Here is a 23,416-nt window from a genome sequence, read left to right on the forward strand (position 1 = left end):
GTTGGGAGATCTGTTGGCAGACGGCAGAGTATGCTCTTAGTAACTGCCAGGATTTTGCACCCTAGGGAGATAAAATCTCAGAGTGTGGTTGTGTAAGGGACTCGGGGGCAGACATCTGCCACAGGCCGGCTCCTGGAACTGAAACCCAGGGGGTGAGGGAAGAGGGTAGTTCAGAGGTTGGAAGCCTGCCGTTTTCCGCCTCTATGAAGACAAGCCAAAGAGAAACATGGCCTTTGCGACAAGGAAGGTGGGAGAGGAGAGACCGTGTCCTGAATAGAGAAGGGCGGAGAGAGGAGAGGGCCCAGGGACGCCTGGAATTCTGCCATGGAGAACCACGGATGACAGAAAAGCACAGTCGCTATGGCAGGGTGTGCTGGTGGGCAGCCCTTTGCTCTGCTGTGAGGACTTCAGGAGCGCTGGAGGGTCCTTCCTTTTCTTTCTTTCTTTTTTTTTTTTTGAGATGGAGTCTCTCTCTGTGCAGTGCTGCGATCTCGGCTCACTGCAACCTCCACCTCCTGGGTTCAACCAATTCTCCTGCCTCAGTCCCCTGAGTAGCTGGGACTACCAGCGTGTGCCACCACGCCCAGCTAATTTTTGCATTTTTATAGAGACAGGGTTTCACCATGTTGGCCAGGCTGGTCTTGAACTCCTGACCTCAGGTGATCCACCCACCTAGGCCTCCCAAAGTGCTGGGATTACAGGTGTGAGCCACCACGCCCAGCCCCGTCCTTCCTTTTCTTTGCTCCCCACCCCAACTCCTCCATATCCCTGGAGACTTTGGGGCCACGGGAGATGTTAAATCAAACACAGCAGCATTTCTTAAGGGTGACCCATTGTTCCACATTGGAATTTCTTAGGGCTGTTATTCAACAACAGGCATCCTAGACCCCTTCCCAAGCCCACCACGAATCTGCAGGTAGGTCCAGGAATTCTGCAAGTGTGTTTGGCTTCCCAGTGATTCTTTGGCATCTGACATTTGAAAGATACCACCACAGAGAGGGAGATACATTTAGATTTTTGAGATTGTGAGCTGTTAAAAGCGTTTCTTTCGGCAAACAACAAAAAAAGAGATGTTGCATCTAGCACAGCACCTTGGAGCGGCAGCGCTGACATCACCTGGTGATTCACCTGCCCTGAAGCTTGAGAAGCCTCAGGCTAGTGTGACGGTTCTCAGGCTCCAGGGGCAGGCAGCGTTAGCCACGGGCAGTGGGGAGACGCTGGTGTGGGATTCAAAGACCTGGGTGCGAATCCTTGTCCTGGCACCTACGGCTGTGTAAAGTTGGGATAGTCACTTCACCTTTCTGACCTTCTATACTCCATCACTAGGACCTAATAATACTCACTGCACATGATGAATGTGAGTATTAAATTGTGAAACTGCCTGGCACAGGTGGGTGCTTCATAGACGTTAGCAGGAGATTGAATCAGCGGTCACCTTTGCTGGGTTTCTCCTGCTTTGACTCTGATCGTCTTCAGAACGAGGCCTGGGTGACGGGGCCCTGTGCTCCATGGGATGATGGTCTGGACCGTGTTCCAGACATTGGCCCACACTGCACTGCTTTCCCACTTGAACTTGATCATGATCAGCTCACCGATATCCACATCCAGTGTGATAAGAAAGGAATATGTTTTATTACTAGCAATTCCTTTGCCCCTTGAACACACAAAGAAAATCAGACACAATCAGTTTAGTTGTAACAGCAAAGTGACAGTCACACACATTCAGGATGTGTTATGTTTCCCTGAATGACTTGGGATTTTTGCTGCATTTCCCAAGCTAGCGTTCAACAGACTATTGATAGAGCTAGCAGTAGGTGTGCCAGGATAAAAAAGAGATTTCCAGATAATAAAATTGGGAAAACTATACTATTTTCTGTGTTAACACATCAAAAGGGCTCTGAGAAGTCCCGCTATAACAAACCTAGTTAACTTTCTCTAGCTTAGCTTTTAGGAAGAAGCTGCCTTGGAGACAGAGGGGCTTTGGCAATGGCGTCCGGACAGTTCAGCTTTCTGTAGGTTTAACATAGTATGCCTACGCCATGCACTGTCTCCCACATAATGCTCCTCCCCCCATATAAATAGAAACCTCTATTAAAACAGTAAGGCATAACAGTAGTAGAAAAACTACACATAAAAAGGATGCACCGATTTAGAGCAAGATTTAAATGCAGACTCTGAGGTATCGTTATCAGCTTTAGTCACTAATCTCCAAGACATTAAAATATCCCAGCGTTGACAGAATAGCGAGATGCCCTTTCTGCTCTTGAGAACTATCCCCTGGGAGAGATTTTTGGCTGTGCAGAGGCAGCGCTGGATTTAGGGCGAGGTAGATGGATGGAGGGGTCCCTTGTGTGGCTTGGCATAGCTCTTCCTGAGTGTGCTGTTAAGAATTGTTTAGGAATCCCCTTGCCCTGCCAGGTTGTGAGCATCCAGAGGCTAGGGTCCTCTGTATCCTTAGGTAGGTGTTGGACAGAGCACCAACAAATGCTTGCTGAATGACTGAATCAGTGTGATGATCAGAGATCCAAAGCTGGGGGCAATTTTCGGGAAGCTCAGGACCATCCCTGGAGTGGGTGAGAGGCTACTGTCACTTCCCAGGGAGAGTCCACACTGAGGGCGGAAAGGCCAGAGAGGCTGGGGAGCCTCAGAGTGAGCAGGTGGGTAACAGGGTGAAGGACAGATGGGAAGGCTGGCAGAGCAGGCTGATTGAAATTGGAAATCTGTGCCAAGTCAAAAGATACCACTTTAATTTCTGGGTTATGAACTCACTGGAAAGGCTCTTGGGACCTTCTTGGGAACGCCTGCTCTGCCCCTCACCGCTCGCCTCTGTACTGCAGGCCCTGGTGGGGCCATCTCCAGTTTCCCTGTCTGTTCAGTCCACAGTGCATAACACTGAGCAGGTGGTGGGACCTGGAGAGGCTGAGGAGGGACTTGAGGGTCTGGACTTGGGTGAATGTTCTGTCTGACCAGGATGGCTATGTGGGATGGGCTGTGTTTACTAAAGGGGTTGTTTCTGAAGCACCAAATATTTATTTATGTTCACAAAAAGAACCAAACACTGATTTGTGGACCAACAGTTTTCTGCTTTAGATAAGAGCTAGCTCAGGTAGTACCTGGCACCTACCACAGTGCCCTGCACGGTGATTGGTGCTCAAATGCTCAAGCCTGTGTAAACTAAAAATAAAACTCTAAGCCCCCCAACCATCTGAATGGACCTCTTCTCTCAGCCAAGGGCATTCCAAAGTTAACCTGAAAAACAAGTTCAAGGCCATGGTGGGAAGGGGAGGTGGGACATGCCTCATTGTACTCTCCTCCCTTTGGAATTCAGGCACAACTGACCAGCATTAACATTAAAACTCAGATTTTAAGACTGATGAAGCAGACTTTTTGTAGCAATAAGACACCAAATTCCAGCCAGAGTCTAGTATAGCATCACCTGACAGACAGTAGGCCCTGAAAGAAATTAAATGATTTTACCCTAAAATATATTTCTTTGATGTGTTTTGAAAGGGCCCTGAACAGCTGTCTCTTGGGGGGAAAATCCACATTCTGTAGAGAATTCCCTTCCTTTTCCAGGTCTTTTCACTGATCCAGGAGAGAATTAACTAAGTCTGGCACCTTTTTAAGTCTGATAAGAAACATTTACAATCAATTCTCTCTGAAGCCTGCTACCTGGAGGCTTCATCTGCATAATAAGAACCTTGGTCTCTGCAACCCCTTGTCTTAATCCAGACACTCTCTTCTATTGATTCTAGATCTTTAGATAAACTCGTTCAACCAATGCCAATCAGAAAATCTTTGAATGCGCCCGTGACCTGGAAGTTCCCCTGCACCCCCAACCCCAAACCAGTTTGAGTTGTCCCGCCTTTCTGGACCAAACCAGTGTACATCTTACAAGTACTGATTGATGTCTTGTATCTTCCTGTAACGTATAAAACCAAGCTGTAGCCTGACCACCTTGGATACAGGTCACCAGCACCTCCTGAGGCTGTGTCATGGGCATGTCTTTAACCTTGGCAAAATAAACTTCTAAATTGATTGAGACGTGTCTCAGATACTTTTTGGTTTACATCTGGAATAAAGTAGTAGTAGCTGGCCTGACTCTTGAAAATTACAGAGTCCATTTATACCCTTGCAAGAAAAATAAGCGCGTCATCACCCTAGGGGGCTACACCTCCTACTCACAGAGTGATGGCAATTTTCTGCATTTTCTCTTTTGTTCCGAGTAGTGACATGGTAAAAGTTGTTTGTATTGGCATCTCAGTTTGGTTGATGAACTGGATCTTGAACTGGTAATGATAAACTAGAGAGGGAGAGAGAAAGAGAGAGAATGTAAGCAGGACTTTTCAATTTAAAAATCTCTTATTTCTTTTTTTTTTTTTTTTTTTTGGGACAGAGTCTCGCTCTGTCGCCCAGGCTGGAGTGCAGTGGCTGGATCTCGGCTCACTGCAAGCTCTGCCTCACAAGGTTCATGCCATTCTCCTGCCTCAGCCTCCCGAGTAGCTGGGACCTAGGCAGCCCAGCCACCTCACTCGGCTAGTTTTGTACTTTTAGCAGAGGCGAGGTTTCCTATGTATGGATGGTCGATCTGCGGCCTGCGTGATCACCCGTCACCGACTCCCAAGTGCTGAGATTACGGGCTCCTGACCACTAAGCCCGGCCAAAATCTCTTATTTCTTAAAATTTAAACATGTAGGGGGAAAAGTTTGGATAGATAGGTATCAAAATGTTAGCAACATTTTTTTTTTGCTCCTGAATGGTGGTTTATCTTCTTGTTTTTCCTTCTCTGTATTTCCTAAATGTCTACACAGGACTTATATTGTGTTTGTAATGTAATAATGATAAATATTCACCAACAAAAGGTGGCAGGATAGGAGTATAGGATATCTGGCATTCTCATTGATTTCTAGATGCAAGTTCTGTTGTAATATTTCATGTGTTTGGCGAGGGTCTCCTTCTGTAAATCAAAGAATATGTGCCTTTTAGGCATTTGACGAGGCAAGAGGGAACACATTGCCATTTTACACTATTGCTGCTGTCTGATGGGGTGTGTCTCAGGGTGGGGCAGAGCTCCAGCTAAGAAATATATGCCCTAGTGACCAAATATTTATATTCTGGGACAGTTCCTGGAAACAAGCTCTGTGAGGTTCAATGAGTGTATTTCCTAATAGAAATAACATAACTCTAGTTCCAGAACTTGGGCCTAGAAGCTTTCCGTTTTATGAAATGTCCAGAATGTCCTCCTACTGATGGATTGGTTGGAAGAGGATAATTTATTTTATTCTTCTTTACCGAATACAGTCTACATTTAGTTATCGAAAGCAAATGGCTTACTATTAGACAGGCATTGTTAAACACATTGCATCATTAAATGTTAAATACATTTTTGCATTGTTGAATACATTGCAACATCTCATTTCCTTATCACAACCCTATGATGTAGGCATTGTTATTATCACCCCTGTTTTATAAATAAGAAAACTGGAGCTCAGATAGATGAAAGTGACTTGCTCAAGGTCAAATAGCAGCATCTATGCTCTTAGCCTCCCTCACCCTAGATGGTGTTGGCTTAGCTTGCATGGTGGCACAGCTATGGAGCTGTTTTGAAAATTATCCTACCTCATTCCAAAATGGCTGATTACTGCTTGGACTTCTTTCTCTTGTCTCCCTATTCTCCCCAGTGCATTCCCCAGGGTTGGATACAGGGTCCAGCTTCCAGACCAGGATTGGCTTTTGTTTTGTTTTGAGTTTTCTTTTTTTTTTTTTTTTTTGAGACAGGGTCTCTCTCTGTCACTCAGGCTGGGGTGCAGTGCCACCTCGGCTCACTGCAGCCTTGACCTCCTGAGCTCTCTTGTCTCCATATTCTCTAAGCATCTACAGTGTTCTAGCTCCAAGATTGCAAACAGGCTTAATATGGAATGTTAATTCCATTTAATTGATAATAGCTGCCTAGAACCCTGTGTTGAGATGGATTCTCAGGCCATGTCCAGGCCTGTGGCAAGATGAGTGTCTGGCTTGGGCAAAGGATAAGGGATTTATGGAATGCTTGCTGTGTATTTTCCTTTCCTATTTAGACAGTGGTTAATCCACGAATCCTAACAGTGCCTTGCACACAGTAGGTGCTTAATAAACTTTTGTGGGATGAATGAACTGATGGTTTGCTTGGGGGTGACATATCACAATGCACATTAACATCTAACAAGATGGAAATCACCCATGAGGATTCAAGACCTGAGTTTCAAGCTTCGTCGTAGGAGAATGTTAAAAAATTAGATCATGGTAACTAGCCACTTGACCATCCATTCCTTGTACCCAGCATGTGGAAGTTCATCTCTTCATCGATCAATCTACTAACTCTTAAGTGGTACCATTTCTGCTGGAGGTTGGTAGCTATACAGCAAGCCCAGCAGAGGGTATTGCCAATGCTGTATTGCTAACACATCAGCTCCAGTGTCCTGGTATGCCAGTATTGCTAAGTTTCTAGATTACACAATCCTATCCTTGGCGTAAATTAATCTTCCCATTTGGATTTTGTGTTTAATTTGCTCATGTGAGTGGGGATATGTCTTGGGTTTACCAAAGGAGTTATCTCTGAAGCACCAAATGTTTATTTATGTTCACAACAAGAGGCAAATACTAAGAGTTGATTTGTTGGCCAAGAGCTTTCTGCTTTAGGTAAGAGCTCGCTCAGGTAGTATCTGGTACCTACTACAGTACCCTACACACCAGCGGTCCCCAGCCTTTTGGGCACCAGGGATGGGTTTCATGGAAGACGGTTTTTCCATGGACTGGTGTAGGGGCAGGGAGGATGGCTTTAGGATGAAACTGTTCCACCTCAGATCATCAGGCATTAGATTCTCATAAGGAGTGCACAACCTAGATCCCTAGCATGTGCAGTTTACAATAGGGTTTGTGCTCCTGTGAGAATCTTATGCCGCCACTGCTCTGACAGGAGGCGGAGCTCAGGTGGTAATGCGTGCTCGCCCGCCACTCACCTCTGGCTGTGAGGCCCGGATCCTAATGGCCCACAGTCTGTGGCTCAGGGGTTGAGGACCCCTGCTGTAACACAATAGATGCTCACATCCCAAGCCTGGAATAAGGTAATTTGATGCCCTCAAGACAGCAAAACAGGCTGTGGGTGAGAAGTCAGAAAAAAGCTGGCTGGGCGCGGTGCCTCACACCTGTAATCCCAGCACTTTGGGAGGCTGAAGTAGGCCGATCATGAAGTCAAGAGATTGGAACCATCCTGGCCAACTTGGTGAAACCCCATTTCTACTAAAAATACAAAAATTAGCTGGGCGTGGTGGCAGGCACCTGTAGTCACAGCTACTCGGGAGGCTGAGGTAGGAGAATTGCTTGAACCTGGGAGGTGGAGGTTGCAATGAGCCGAGATTGCACCACTGCATTCCAGCCTGGGTGACAGAGCAAGACTCTGTTTCAAAAAAAAAAAAAAAGAAAAGAACTACAGGCGCAAGTCCTGGGAAAGGTCCCTAAACTCTTGGGTGGCACCACTGGAGAGAGGGACTTAGCCCGTCACCCCAGAAGCCTCTGGAGACGTCTTACACTATTTGGGGGTTGTCAAGGAAACTCTGTAACAAGTGAACAGTCTTATAAAGTCAAACTGAGACAAAAAGGACAGTTCTTTCCAAAGACAGTTTCCAAAGAAAGAACTTTCCAAAGTAGGGGAGGGGGTAAGATGTGGAAGGACTGGCCTTGGGTTAACCTTCTTATGAGTGGTCAGGACATGTTCCAGAGAACTCAAGGAACACTCACAGTAACCGATCTTCAATTCAGTTTAATATGATATGTATTAATTGGAAGTTAACTGTGTGTTCAGCCCAGTGTTAAATGCAAGTAAAAGCATATAATGGCAGTATGCATAGTAATAACATTGGCTAATATCTATTTTGGCTTTTGCCAGGTGCTTTGCATCTGTCATCTCACTTAACCCTCAGACAAATGATACTATTATTATCTCATTTTAGAGAAGAGGAGACTGAAGCACAGAGAAGTTAAGTGACTTTTCTGGGATCACACAGCTGGTAAGTCGTATACGGCTGGGGTGTCAGCTCTCGCAACCTGACTCCAGAACTTAAACTTCTACATGTTTATACCCAGGACCACTAGCTTTATATACTCTAAGAAAAAAGCTGAATTGTGGAAAGAGATTGAAGTTTAAAAATGTCATAACATTTGTTTAAAAATAAACTAAAAACACCTGAAATATTCAGTAATAGAGGGATGGCTATGAACTAATAACAGCAATTATGATAACTACCATTTAGCTCTTCACCATGTCCCAGACATTGAGCTAATAGTTTCACATAATTATCTCATTTCTCTTTACAACAACTTTATAAGATGCCTACTTTATCTTCCCTCCCACATCATTTTACAAAGGAAGAAGCTGAGGCTCAGAAAAAGTTAAGTAGCTTGTCGTTGTCACGTGGCTAATAACTGATGAAGCTGCAATTAGAAGTTAGTCTGCTGATTCTCAGTTCATCGTCCCAAACATGTGATTTACTCTTATGAAGCCATTAAAAACTATTTTTGGAATGATTTCAATGCTTATGAAAGAAGTGAAGAAGAAAACAAAAACAAAAAAACACAGGCTATGAAATTGTCTAGTGTGAGACCAACTCTGCAAAACAGAATGTGTAGAAGTAGGGGAATTCACAAAAAATATTAACAGTGCTTATCTCTGGAGAGGGCACAGTGGTCATTTTTATTCTCTTCTTTATGTTCTTCTGCAAGTTTCATGTTTTCTGCAGTAAACATGTGTTCTAATTGGAATCCTATTGGAAAAAGAAAGAGCTTTTACAAGTATTGAAAAAGAAGAAAAAGAGAACTAGAAGGTGCAGTCCTTTGTGGCCTCTGCCTTGTCTCATGGGCATCTGTGTCCATGTCTTATCTCCCCAAAGGCAGTCTCAGAACCACACTATTGCTTGGATCTCCACAAGGGCACAGCACACACTAGGCATCCAAGGAGTACTTAACAGGCTCTCTGAGTGAAGAATGACATGGATATACAACTGCATTAAAGACACCAAGAATGAGAAAATAGCTTCCGTTTGTTGAGATCCTACTATGCGTCAAGCTACATACTAAGTGTTTTACATACATCATTTTTGTCCTCATAACAAGTTAAATAATGATGCCCTGCTGGGTAGTGTCCATCTGCTCCCACTACCCCCGCTGTCCTCATCCACTCTGCCCTCCATTGCTCAGCTCTGAGCCCCAGGATGGGATCCCTTAGGCTGCATCTGCCGGACTCCCTCATTGATTGGTTTCTGGTTGGGTGTGACCACTGGAGGGAGAGGCACTAGCAGGAGATCAGGGCGGAGAAGAGAGGCAGGGTTGTTTTCCCTCTGCTCCCCCGTGCTCTGGAGCCTGACTGTGCAGTCACTGCCCTCCCACGATTGGCAGCAGCCCCTCCTCCACGGCTCCGGTTCTTCCACGGCCAGTCCCTTCCCTGGCTCCATCCATCCTGCTGTTAGAGGCAGGGAGCAGCCTCAGTCCTTGTTGGTTTCCTTAACACTGTCCACCCCTCTGTAAGGAGTCCCACTTGCTTTCTTCAACTGATCTAGGCCAGTGGAGTCCTGTTTTCTGCTGAGACCTAGACTGATGCAGTGTTAATTATCCTGGTGAATATAAATAAGGAAGTGGAGGTTTGGAGACCTATAGTTATCCAGATAGTTCAGTGGAGCAGGATTGAAAGCCATGTCCGTCTAATTCCAAAAGACCCTTTCTATACCGCCTGCTGTTTTGGTTCTGCAACCTGAGTCTGTCCCTTGAAAGCAAATGGCGAACAGCTCCCGAAGAAAAGTTGTGGTTCAACACCTGCTTCCAATGAAGCCACCAAGACCAAGTGCCTGCCAGCTCTGACCCCTTGACATCCATCCTGGGCTATTGCTGCCGCAGAGGACGCTCTCCTGTCCCCTAAACGTCTGGTCCCTGAGCCGGGGAAAATGTTTCATGTCCTTGTCTTGGCGATACACTTTTTCTTCCCTTTTCCTTAAGTTGTGAGTAGGAGGAGATTGATTTCTGCATTTGAGATGCTATGGTTCCACGATTTTAGGAGAAGGTGCTGTGTAAAACCCAGGAGTCAGCTTTAGAGGATACAAAGTCCCCTTTAGCTTGCACATCCTATGAATGAGAATTGCCTATCTCCACAACATGTGTCCCCAGAGTAGCACCTCTTCAGGAGGGTGGAACCTGCCAAGGTGTGTGGGCTGTGAGGAGCCAAGCCAGCATGCTTTCTGAGGCTCACGAGGGAACGGGCTGTGGACAGAACCTGCACTGATGGCTGAGGCACCCTTGAGTTTGCAGGAGCACTCCTGAGAAACTCCATGTCTGCACAGGGAATCTTGTGTGACGGCACTTTTTTGGAGAAATCTTTAAATGAAATTAACTTTAAATATAAATGAGTCTTTCATGCTGAGAACTAATTCCTACTGAGAACTAGCTCCTCCTCCTCCTCCTTCTTCCTCCTCCTCTTTTGTAGAGATGAAGTCTCCCTATGCTGCTGAGGCTGGTCTCAAAATCCTAGGCTCACACCATCCTCCTTGGCCTCCCAAAGTGTTGGGATTACAGGTGTGAGCCACCACACCCGGTCCTAATCATTTACTCTTATTTGGATTTTTTGTAAAGTGTTTTTCTTTAAAAATAAAAAAAAAAGAAAGAAAAGAAAAGACAATTTGCCTGTCATTCTACCCTGCCACCCCCAGCACAATGATGCTATTACAAAGATTAAGGAAAAAAGTTGAGTGATTTTGCTCACTTTACCTTATGACATGTTTAATATGGACATTAAAAAATGATTTGGGGAAAATGCTTTTGATCCTGTGACTGCAAAGAGACCAGTACGACATACTCCCAAGTTCTGGCAGCAGAAATTACTTCAGCTCTTAAAGATGAAAGGCAAGAAATAGTCCATTGACCTCGAATGTGACCAGGGAAACTCCATCTAGAGCAGAAATCTGAGGCCTCCGGAGAGGATTCCTCACTAGGAAGAATCCTGGATTGTAACCCTGTGTGGACCCTGCTGGTGCCATTTAATAAAGAAAAACTTATATTTCTTTTCACAAGATCAGGTTATTGAATTTATGAAAAAAGAATGTATTTCTCTCTATGTTCTGCCTCCCAGAAACAATGATTCTGAATCATTAGATGTGGGCTCTGGGAGATATTATGACTCTCTTTGCAAACATCAAAGAGGGCTTTTTTTTGCCCCCCCGCAGAGAAATCCATAGATTTCTCTCATGGAGATGGTAGGAATGAGACCTCTTGTGTTTTCTCCAAGCTCAGAGGGCTTGTTCCTAGACCCGAAATGCCTCTAACTCAGAGGGAAGCTGAAGGTCACAGGACTGAAGGACCCAGGATGGTGTTGTCCAGGGTGTTGCTGCACAAAGAAGGCAGCCGGTGCCAGCAACGCTGAATGAAAGTGAATTAACTCAAAGCAGGTGCAAGTGAAGAAGAAAAAGGGAAAGCGATTTTGTAAACCTTTGTTTACAATACCTGTATGTGTAGGTATTTTCATGGCCACATTTGGGTTTAACAGTACAGTCCCATTTAAGTGATGCCCTGATGTCATGAGACTGGATGCTTGCCCCTTTCTTTTTTAAATTAAACTGAACTTTTTTGAAACAGGATCTCACTCTGTCACCCAGGCTAGAGTGCAGTGGCGCCATCATGGCTCACTGTAGCCTTGACCTTCTGGGCTTAAGCAATCCTCCTGCAGTCTCCCAAGTAGCTGGGACTACAGACATGCGCCACTCTATCTAGCTAAGTTTTAATTCTTTTGTAGAGATGGGGTCTTGCTTTGTGGCCCAAGCTCGTCTTGAACGCCTGGGCTCAAGTGATCCTCCCACCTTGGCCTCCCACAGTGTTGGGACTTACAGGCGTGAGCCACCATGCCTGGCCAACGCCTGCCCCTTCTGTGGGGGGTCTGTTGCTGTCTGTGAGTGGTGGAGATTGGGGAGTGTCTGTGTGTGGCCAGGACTGTTGTGCTGACTGGCGTCCTGTTGCCAGCTCTTTGTGCTGTGGGTGGAATAAGGGTCCTCAACGGGTAGACAGAGCCCCGGGGGTTTGAGTCCTCTCTGCCGCCTGCTACCTTGTGATCTTGAGACCACATAGCCTCTCGGGGGCTCGATTTCTTCATCTGTGAATGCGGATTAAAAACTCTCTTGTAGTGTCGCTGTAAGAGTGTGATAAGATGGTGATGAAAAAATGCCTGTATTCCGGAAGGTGTTAATCGGGTGTTACCTACTTCCTTCCTTCACACTGAACTGACCAGGGCAGGTTTTCAGACCCACCTGCAGGTCCCAGGCTAGTGGTTCATCCCCATGTCTGTTCTCACCTCTTCCTTGGTGCCCACATAGATTTTGTCATTATGTCAAGGTCACAAAAGTGGTTGGCAGCAAGGCCAAGATTCTTGACACTCCTTATCCCAACCCCAAGCCTGTGCTGTCTACGACACCTGCCCCTCCCCCCACCCCCCGCTTCTTCTGGAATTCTCCCTGAAGTCAGTGGAAACCTTCCAAAGAAGAAGCTGAGACAAGCCAAAAACAGACTGCCCGAGTCACAGTTTGGCTCGTCATCTCGCCGACCAGCAGGAAAGGGTGCTCTCATGGCTGCCGTGGGCAACAGAAGCAAGTGTCCCTCAGCCCCCACCCAGGGAGTCTTGAGTGCAGGGGGAAAGGGCAGCATGGGGAGGACAGGAGAAGAGGCGAGGAGATACAGAAGAGGGAGTGTGGAAGGAGGGCAGAGAGGAGGAGGCGGGACACGCAGCTGGAATGCCGCAGGAGGGAGAGGCACTCAGTGGAGGAGCCTTGGTCCTATGCCCCGAGGCCAAGGGCAGTGAAAGGAGCAAAGGCTGGGATTCAGTGCGGTGCTTCCTGCTCACAAATTGTGTGACTTTGCCCTGACCCTGTGTGTGTGTGTGTGTGTGTGTCTGTCTGTCTGTCTGTCTTGGGGTTGCTGTGAGGCTCCAGTGGGAAATGAGCTAATGTGTACAACACATCCAGCCCAGTGCCCGGGCAGAGCGCCCCCCGAGGGCCCCTTCCCTCCTCTCCACCCGGTTACCTCGTCTGACTGCTGTGAGGATGAAATGAGACGAGGCGCTGGCGAAACAGGATTTACTCCGTACAGATCCGTTTCCCTCCCCCTCCCTTAAAAACAGGCTCCCAAACTGGTAAAGGTTCCTTGTGAGAGAGTGAGAATGGAAGTGGGCGATAAATTGCCTGGTTTCGCTCAGCGACTGTTTCCCAATTCTCTCTCGCTACTGCTGTACTCTCGCAGTGTTTACCCGAGTTCTGGCGTACGGTTGTAGAAAATAGATCCTTTGATGGTTTTGTCGAAATATCTTGGGAGCCAGAGGAATTCAGGCCAAGTTAGTCATCTTTTGTGAAACTACAATCAGGAGGCGATGTTTATCTTGCCCAACCAGACCCTGCACTAAAATATACAGTACAATTAGATGTTTTTGAAAAATAGGCCTTGTGGTTTCTCTGTAGGCCCAGGTTGGGCAAGTCTGCTCTCTTAAGAGTGTAATATGTATTCATCAAAATGCTGGAGGTGGCTGGTGACATAGGCTTTGGGGGCCCAGGTCGGTTGTGATCACGGTTGTGATGGGCGGGGAGTGGTGTAGCTGTGGTGGCCTAGATTAAAATCTTCGTCCCAGCACCACCAATAGACCCCTCGGCAGCGATGGAAATGTTTTATTTCTTTTTTTTTTTTTTTTTTTTTTTGAGACTGAGTCTGGCTCTGTCGCCCAGGCTGGAGTGCAGTGGCCGGATCTCAGCTCACTGCAAGCTCCGCCTCCCGGGTTTACGCCATTCTCCTGCCTCAGCCTCCCGAGTAGCTGGGACCACAGGCGCCCGCCACCTCGCCCGGCTAGTTTTTTGTATTTTTTAGTAGAGACGGGGTTTCACCGTGTTAGCCAGGATGGTCTCGATCTCCTGACCTTGTGATCCGCCCATCTCAGCCTCCCAAAGTGCTGGGATTACAGGCTTGAGCCACCGCGCCCGGCGGAAATGTTTTATTTCTGTGCTCTCTGATGCGGTAGCCACGTCTTCGAGCACTTGAAAGGTGGCTTGTGTGACTGACAAACTGAATTTTTGGTTCCATTTAATTTAAAGTAACTTAGATTTGGGTTTAAATAGCCACATATGGTTTGTGGCTACCATATTGGACAACATAGCATTATACAGATAGCAGTATCCCATGAGCAGCTGCTTCAAGCAGGCGAGTCTCACATGGGTGCACTTTCCAGCCATGCCCAGGGCGGCTTGATGTGACCACAGAGACGTTACCCTCCACTAGCAAGTGAAACTGGGTTGAGCGGGTGAGGACTTTGCTCACTGGAGGGGCTGAAGCAGAACTGGGGAGAATTTATAGGGGAACAGAAAAGGAGAGGTTGTGGGCTGGGCGCGGTGACTCACACCTGTAATTCCAGCACTTTGGGAGGCCCAGGCGGGTGGATCACCTGAGGTCAGGAGTTAGAGACCAGCCTGGCCAACACGGTGAAACCCTGCCTCTACTAAAAATACAAAAATGAGCTGGGCGTGGTGGTGCACTCCAGTAATCCCAGCTACTTAGGAGGCTGAGGCAGGAGAATCACTTGAACCCTGGAGGTGGAGGTTGCAGTGAGCCAAAATCACGCCACTGCCCTCCAGCCTGGACGACAGAGAGAGACTCGGTCTCAAAAAAAAAAAAAGTAAGAAAGAAAAGGAGAGGGTGTGCCGCAAGCCACAGTTCATCACTGGAACCTCCATCCGGGCTGGGACTTTTGGTTCCTGACCAGTTTCAGGCAGTCCTGCCTTTAGCCTCCTCCTCACTGGATGTTCCCAGGAGCAAGATAAGTAGTCGGTAATAAAGAGACACAAATGTGGTCTCCAAGGGGCTCATCTCGGGTTGGTCTCCACCGAGCACCCTGAAGGTAGGACTGTGTTTGAAGAATGCACAGATGGATGAGTACATTGGTTTTGGTAGCTGGTGGGTGAGGTAATCATGCCCTAATGCAATTCTTTGGTCTTCCTTAATAGGAAAGGGATCTTGTGAGTTCACACCAGCAGGGGATGGTGGTCGGGCACTGGGGCTGTTGGCAAATGGGAGACGCTCGGCCTGGCTGATGCCTACTGCTCTTGTTTCCCCTTCTTCCTTCTTTTGAGGCTTCCCTTCCCCATCTCCAAGCCCCCAGTAGATGTCCTAGGGCTGGACCAAGCCTCTCATTTCAAATGAAGTGCCCAGTTTGGCCCTGAACGATGAAAAATGACCTCTTTTCTTCCCAGCTGATTTCAAGGAGAATGCAATCTCCTCACCCTTCTCTTCCATACCCCCTCTCACCCCCACACGCAGACCAGTGGCAGGTTACAGAGGAGGTAAAAATCACTCCGCTCACTGTTTGGAGGCCCCGGGTCTAAATGCCAGGTCTGCCAAGAGCTTTTTGTCTCTGGACCAATGATTTTCCCCGTCTAGGCCTTGGTTTCCCCACCTGAAAAACGGCAGGGTTGAACCACTCCTCATGATGCAAACATTCCATGATTAAAATAGATCCAATGAAATGTGATTATCTAAGAGGCTTAATCACTCCAGGAGGCATTGCCATTTAAAAGAGGAGCTGGTTAACCCAAATGAGTCTCTAATTGTCAGCCTGCAGCGGAGGAGCTCCCCGAAGCAGGAGGACTTCCAAATTCCCTCACCTGCGTGCTGCCATCTCCTCCAGCCCTAAGGGACAGCCAGCGGAGGGACCCTTTGGCCTGAAAGATCCCGTCCTCACACCAACTACTCTTCAGATGCTATGAGCACCCACAAGACATTTCTGTCATTCCTAGACCTGCTTGGCTGACAGGAGGGAAACCTGGCTGGGGAGCAGAAGTTCAGATACACAGAGAAATCCTGTGCCTCAAAACTAAGTTGCCTGGGAGTTTGAACTCACTCCTGAGAGTCAGGCGGCCCTGTTCCAGGTCTCCTTACAGCCACACAGCTGTGGGCGCCCCACGCGAGTTTTGCTTTCCTCCTCTTTAGAATGGGATAATAATCAGCTCTGCCATCCTCGCCTGGCTGTTGTGAGAACCACAAGGAGTCGATGGCTGCATCAAATGTTTTGTGTAAAATGCTCTCTGAAAGCAAAGCGGTGGCGACAGCCCGTTCACATTCTCTAGATACAAATATCTGCATGGTAATAGTCAAACAGCACATCAGATTGCCTCTCCCAGTGCTGGAGAGGCTGTGCGATGAAACAGTAAGATGCTAAATCACTCCCGAGCTGTTTGAAGGATTAGGCAGAAATGTTAATGGCAACAGATGTCGGCTTGTTCCCTCCAGGAGGATTTAGGTTTCAATGGAGCAGTTCTCTGCTGGCCTCAGCCTAAGACGTGGCCACAACGCTTTCTACAATCTTCCATTCAACCCAGAGAGCTGCCCAGCCCACTTTCTGCCCTGAGGTTAAAAATCTGGCTGGGAAACACTGGAAGCTGAATCTTGTCTTGGGAGTGCCTCAGGGTGAATATCGTATTCTATCAGATCAACTGATTCAAGTCTTAGAAGGAATGAAATGCAGTCTAGAATCCAGTTTTTTTCACGGGGGCCCTGAACAGAGATGAAAGAACTGGGTTCTAGGCTGTGTTTGGAGACGCCTCAAGTCCCTGTACAGTGAGATCTGGGTGGCCCAGGTAAACTGTGCATGGCCGTGCAGATCTAACATTCTAGGGGAGCATGAAAATGGATACAGAGGCCAACCCAAGGGTCGTTTCAGAAATTATCAAGGTTTCTCCTCTTAGCCCTTGGCAGCAAGGTGGCCACACTCTTGGGACAGGAGAAAGGCTGTGTCAACGTCGCTGTCTGGAGCCTGCACAGTTTCAGAAACACTGAAGCACCTCCAGGAAAAGAACCAAGGGAACTTCTGAGCCCTGTGGACAGGGCACTGCATCCTGCCCTTCTGAAGGCTCCCCGGCTCCACACTCACCTTTGAAGGGAGACTGGGCTCGCGTCACGAGGAAGAGCTTCTTGCTCTTGCTCCGGGGCTCCTGGCGGACGTGGTAGCCCAGCGTGTTGCAGCGGCCCTTCTTGCAGCTCAGGCACAGGCCCTGGCTGAAGCTGTCCATGTCGCTGCACAGGTAGGCCACACTCTGCGTGCCGGCATGCAGCAAGGAGTCGATGAAAAGGTGCACAGATCGCTCGTGGGAGCATTTTATGGTCTGGGTGATGGCTGGAACACAGGGCAAGAAGGATGTTATCACCTTAACCCAAAGCAGCCTCAACTCAGAGGCTCACCTTGGTTCTCAGCCCACAGGAGGTTAGAAGTAGCACACGGAACAGGCAGGGGTGGGCTTGTCAAGGCAGACCCCCGACAACGGCGGGATGTGACAACTCACTGGAACTAAGGAAAGTAGACCCTTTGAGTCATGTAGTGTCAGGCAAAATCCCAGGCACTGCCGGGATCCTGAGAGCACTCCTCTATGACAGCGTGTTACAGTGGGCGTTTTAATAGGCACCCAAGTCACTAAGGAAAGATCAAATTCATTAAGAGCGCAGGTTAGTGTAATTTATTATAGAAATATTTCTATCTTAAATGAGATAATTTAAAATGCCCAGGTGCTGATGCCTGGAGGGTGGGGTTTCTGGAACAGGCTTGCGTGGGACACCTTTTCTCTTAATATAACCAGATACACGAGACAATCTCGTGGCACTCTGATGGTCTGGAGAATGCTGAGGCCTCCCGACAATGTCTACCTTGTGTCCCAAAGCAGCCATTGCATCCCGTAGGTAACGGGCCTGTGAAACCAGCACAAGAATTGGATTTGGAAGGACACTGCCCAGTAACCAGGTCTGGACAGGCCTCACCTCCAAAACAAGCTTATGAGGTTGATCTACCAAGAATTTGACCTTTTTTTTTTTTTTTTGACTCTCTAAACTTTAATCTAATCTGTAGTAAATAATTCTCAAAGGATGTTGAGGAACCACCACAAGATATGTGAAACATTTGCTGTACAGGGACAGCATAGGTGACTTTGCCAAAACCTATTTCCCCAGGTGTCTGGAGGTTAAATGCCAAGATGAGTTATCACAGTCCATGGACGCTGGCGGCTGCATTCCTGGAGCACCTACTCGGAGACTGTGTATGCTGCGTGCCCTCCGCTCCTCCACTGCCTGCATCTTCACTGCAGCTCCTTGAGGCAGCTGTTATCAAGGAGAAAACTGAGCTTCCAAGACATCCACTAACTCACCCAAGCTCATCCACCCAGGAGGTGGTGAGGGTGAAACCGCAGTTATCCAGTGAGCCCCTGCGCAGCTGTGGCTGGGAGAACTACCCCAGGAACCCTTTCAAACACAGAGGTGAAGACAACTGAGGAAAACCACCCCAAGCTTGGGCAAGCTGAATACCTACATTTGGTTCCATCACTTTGAAGTTTAGCACAAAAGAGCAATGGTAATGATTGGTCAGGAATGTGTTTACCAGGCAAATAAAGCCCATACACCATTCTGGTGGTCTGCACCGAGCTTTGTGGGGATGAAGTTTGGGATGAGGGCTGGATAGTCAGCTGGGAACTGCTGGTGGCTGGAGGGGAGGTGATGGGGTGGGGGAGGTGGGAGGGATGTAAGCAATGATAAGGGCAAGTTCCCGGAAGGCTCTCTCAGGCCTGTGCGGTGGAAGGCTGGGAGTCCAGCCAAAATGAGATGATGTGGAGTGTGAAGGTCATTCTGATATTGGAGAGGTGAGGGTGGTGTCATCACAAGAGAGTGTGTTCTCAGCTGAGTGTCGCATGATCAGGGTGAGGTGGCTTGTGGGGGTGGAGGGCTCTAGTTGGCTTGGAGTGATTGGCATGTCTTAATCAGGATGATATTTTATAATAGCAAGAAATTTGGAATGCCCCTGGAATGTGCTGCTTCTGCTGACATTTTTGTTCTTTAATCCTGTTCATATTGTCAATGTGCATGTTAATATTTCGGTTTTAGGACTTGAGAGAGAAGTGGGATCACAACCCAGATAACAGCACATTCTGTGTCTGCCCTGAGGTAAAGGGCGTAACAAGGACATATTTGAAGCTGAATTTCCCATCGGGAGAATCTGAGTAATTTCCCCAATTAAACTGATGGGGTGGGATGAAGAGTGAGACCTTCATCAAGAAGCCACAGCCTATTAAGTGGATTTTCATGTGGTTCAGAATAGAGGCAGTCCCTGGAATGAGGAAACGTCCGGAGAAGGAAGAATAACCACAGGCGTCTGGACTCAACTCTCGGAAGAGCTGGTACCCCGGGAGAGGCTTTGCCTGGGCACACAGGGCCGGGATGAGAAGTGGAGGTTCTTGTTGGTGCCCTCCGCTCATCCTTAGGGCATGGCCTTGGCCTGTTGCCAGGAGTGGCCTGCTGGGGGATGGGCACCCTTGCCCACTCCCGTATTCCTTCTCTCTGGGTGGGCTTGGTGGCCATACACCCTGGGCGCTATCTTTGCTGAACTCTTCCCTGAGTCCCACATGTTGGTAGATTCTGCTGAATTCCAGAGGCCCCATTGAAATGTAGGCCGGTGCTCCCGGCCCATGACTTCGTTCTCACCATTGAGGCCGTGCTTGGCAATATGTCTGTAGAGCTCTAGGAAGTGGCAGCCAGGCTGGAAGGAGCCCCCGTTGGGATAGAAGTCATAGTGCCCTATGGGCTGTTTGATGCCCACGCTCAGGCCCATGTGCTCCCGGGTAAAGGTATGAATGGCATCCACAAAATTGGCGTCATCTGGAGAAAGACGATTGCTGGGGGAGCTTCCCTCAAACAAAGGGCCCGCGGCATCCAACCCTAATTGGAAAGCAGGGGTAAGGGTTAGATGGGAGCAGGGAGAGGAGAAGAGAAATGTGCTCTTTAGCTTTTGGATATTATTATACATTAATGAACTAGCAGGAAGAAGAAACACCTCGGGCATAATCCTTCTCTGGACAACCTTGCCATAACCTTTTCTCAGTAAAACCACAGTAATTCATGGTGCCAACAATGACACACAGGCTGGGCATTAGCTAGGGAAGGAAAGAGGTTTGCAGAAACTATCCAGTGGTAGACACAAGGTTATGATGCCTGAGGCCAGGAGGCCTGGACAACATCGTGAAACCTCATCTCTAAAAAAAAAGAATACAAAAATTAGGTGGGTGTGGTGGCATGTGCCTGTCATTTCAGCTACTCAGGAGGCTGTGGCAGGAGGATTGCTTGAGCTCAGGAGTTTGAGATTGCAGTGAACCGTGATTACACCACAGTGACCCAGTCTCGGCAACAGAGGGAGATCCTATCTCAAAAAGAAAAAAAAAGGAATAAGGTTATGAGGGAATGCTTGATTTACTTAAGCAAATCGATTTTGAGTACCTCTCAAGCTACTTTCAAGACCATCTGTTTGCGTACAAAAAAAGCCAATATGCTCATTATAAGCAGTTCCAACCTACCTATCAAAGAATGAAATTTATTTGCTTGTATGTCATCAATAATTTCCCTAAACAAGCTGATTTTTCTCCTACAGTGTCATTTCATTAGAACGTCCAGAACAGCCACGGGACACCACTGTATGGGGTGAAAATGTTGTGTGCAAGTAGGGAAGCTCAAAGCTCTGGGCCTCAAATGACAGATGTCTGTGCAGGAAGTAAGGTGGCAGCTCCTGGCTGACTGTGGTTGGGGAGTATTTATGCACTCAAAGTTTTTGCCTGTCTTTCTTCCTCTGCCTTCTCTGGAGGACCCTCTGGTGTCGCACCCTAGCCTTGGCTTCCTTCCCTACTCGGGGGCAAAGGAATTGAGAGTAGGCTATGAGATCACCCGTTCTCCAGCTCTACCCACAGTGACAAATGAAAAACGTCCTTGGCCGGGCGCGGTGGCTCATGCCTGGTAATCCCAGCACGAGGCTGAGTCTGGCAGATCATCTGAGGTCAGGAGTTGGAGACCAATCTGGCCAACATAGCAAAACCCCGTTTCTACTAAAAATACAAAAATTAGCCGGGCGTGGTGGTGGGCATCTGTAGTCCCAGCTACTTGGGAAGCTGAGGTAGGAGAATCGCTTGAACCCGGGAGGTGGAGGCTGCAGTGAGTCAAGATCATGCCACTGCACTGTAGCCTGGGCAACAGAATCAGACAGAATCAGACTCTGTCTTAATAAAAAAAAAAAAAAAAAAAAGAGAAAAAGAAAAATGTCCTGATATGATTTCTATTCCTTTCTTCATCAGACTGATGACAAGATGGCAAGAGGGTGTTGAGCCTTCCTGCTGTCTCTGAGGTGGGTGGGACTTGCTGATACGCCTAATGTGACCCACAGCACCAGTCGAATGGAGAGGGTTCTGGGCCTCTGGGCCTGAGGCTGCCTCGCTGGGTGTGGACTCTGCCCTCTGGCCCTGCTTCTTCGGTGGGAGGGCTGCTCTCCCCAGGCTACTGTGGGTTAAATCCATAGGGGCCACACGCCCGTCTGTGACCAGGCTTCCCCAGTCACCAGCAAGATGAACAAAAAAGCATGAGGAAATGAGCTCTCATCATCACAAAAGTATTCCGTTTAAATGTCTGTCATTATCCCCATTCTTTCTCATGTTAAAAGAAATTCTTTTATAAAGGAATGGTGACAGTAGATAGTAGCTGTTTGTAAACACGTCCTCATGGCCGGCTGTGGTGGCTCACACCTGAAATCCTAGCACTTTGGGAGGCTGAGATGGTGGATCACGTGAGGTCGGGAGTTCGAGACCAGCCTGACCAACATGGTGAAACCCTGTCTCTACTAAAAATACAAAAAATTTAGCCAGGTATGGCTTAGCTACTTGGGAGATTAAGGCAGGAGAATTGCTTGAACCCAGGAGACAGAGGTTGCAGTGAGCTAAGATCGCGCCACTGCATTCCAGCCTGGTCAACAAGAGCGAAACTCTATCTCAAAAAAAAAAAAAAAAAAAAAAAACAGTCCTCACTTGATAAAATATAAAATTGCAACAACTCTGTTATTCATCTAAAACGCTCTTTGTTTTGGCCTGTGAAGTATTGTTTGAGCCTGCTGGGTCTTGAAGGATGAGTATGAGTTTGGGTGGGTGGGTGGTGGGCAAAGCAAACAGTGCATGCAAAGGCCCAGAGGCACAAGAGGCCGTGGTGTGTTCGTGAAGTGGAGAAAAAACTTGTGTCGCTGAAGCCTAGAGCTATGGGAAGGGATCAGCAGGATGAGAGGCTGGGGCGCTCTGGGGCTTCCACACTGAGAAGGGCCTTGCCTGTGCCTCCTGGGTTTTTATACCTGTGGTAACAGTGGGCCTCAGACTTGGACTGGGGAACAGTTTGACCAGGTGTGTGGTTTTGGATCCCAATCCCTGGCAGTGTGAAGGGTGGGGTTGGTGTCACGGAAGCCTGGGAGGAAGGCCTTCCTTGCACATGTGCAGACCTTCTTGGATATCTTGGGCCATTTCTGAGTGGGTATGAAATTTGGGGTGAAGTTTTTGATACAGAGCTCCCTCCCTCAACCCAAATGGGTCCCAGAATAAAACACACACGTTTCACAAATGTGGAACCGGAGGCACTAAAGTGGCTGATGAATTACAGCAAATTAAGGCTGTGATTCTTCACTCCTTAACTCGCCCAAATTGGACTTTGTAAATTATAGATTAAAAAATAAGACTCTTTCTTGCTAGAAAAGTCTATGTTTTAGTCCCATTTGGCACACCTACATGAGGCTTTCATTTGAGGACAGGCAATAGGAATCGAGGCTGTAATTTGCTCTGAATTCTCTGGCACAGCAATCCATGACATTGGTCATGTTTGAGAGAATGTTACAAGTCCTCTCATGAGCTCTGATCCCTCGCAGTAAGAGTTGGGGTGTTTTAATGATGCGCCTGTTGGAAAAGCAGGTCCTTGTTGGACGCCCCCATGCAGTGGAATCAGTGTGTGAGTTATTAGACATGGTTACCTGTGATTCTCCCAATCTTGCGCGTTCCACCGATGGAACTGCCGGCAAATCCTGACACGTGTGCACCCAGGCTGTACCCAATTAGGTGAACATGGCTTCGAGAGAATTGAACAGATTCCTGGAAGACAGCAGCGGGATGGGGGCAGGAGAAGAGCTGCCTGGATGAAAGCCTTTTGCGGTCCAGTGTGTTGTGGCACCCACCCTGTTCTTCGTGGCTGCTCGGAAATGAGGTGTCTTATTCACACTCCAAACTGAAACTAGTCTGTCACCTGGCTGACTGTCCTGGGACTCAGGTACCTGTGACCTTGCCTGGTAGCTGCGGCCTCCTGCCTGCCTGTCTTCCACTGGACACTAATGCCCTACAGAAGTGATCCCACTCATTTGTGTGGGGGCCTGATAGCTTACAGGGTGTGTTTGTATCCCTTAGCATATCCAAGGGGGTGAGCATAAGAGGAATAGTGGATGAGGAGAGGGGAGAAGATGGTTCTGCGAAATAGGGGTTCAAGGGAGGCATCTGAGAGAGAC

General features: G+C 47.9%; 1 protein-coding gene across 1 annotated transcript in view; it reads right to left on the reverse strand.

The window, feature by feature from the left end:
* The window catches only part of LOC101023172 (hepatic triacylglycerol lipase), a 159,003-nt gene that overhangs the window by 3,653 nt on the left and 131,934 nt on the right, over nucleotides 1-23,416 (reverse strand). The window contains exons 5-9 of the mRNA XM_003900989.5: nucleotides 22,892-23,009; nucleotides 19,555-19,788; nucleotides 16,967-17,209; nucleotides 4,186-4,303; nucleotides 1,436-1,654 (exon numbers count right to left, since the gene is read on the reverse strand). Of these exons, the coding sequence (XP_003901038.2) occupies nucleotides 1,436-1,654; nucleotides 4,186-4,303; nucleotides 16,967-17,209; nucleotides 19,555-19,788; nucleotides 22,892-23,009 (932 nt within the window). The remainder of the gene's footprint in view (nucleotides 1-1,435; nucleotides 1,655-4,185; nucleotides 4,304-16,966; nucleotides 17,210-19,554; nucleotides 19,789-22,891; nucleotides 23,010-23,416) is intronic.

The sequence above is a fragment of the Papio anubis genome, chromosome 7 (assembly GCF_008728515.1).
Source record: "Papio anubis isolate 15944 chromosome 7, Panubis1.0, whole genome shotgun sequence".
In the NCBI taxonomy this organism is placed as follows: Eukaryota; Metazoa; Chordata; class Mammalia; order Primates; family Cercopithecidae; genus Papio; species Papio anubis.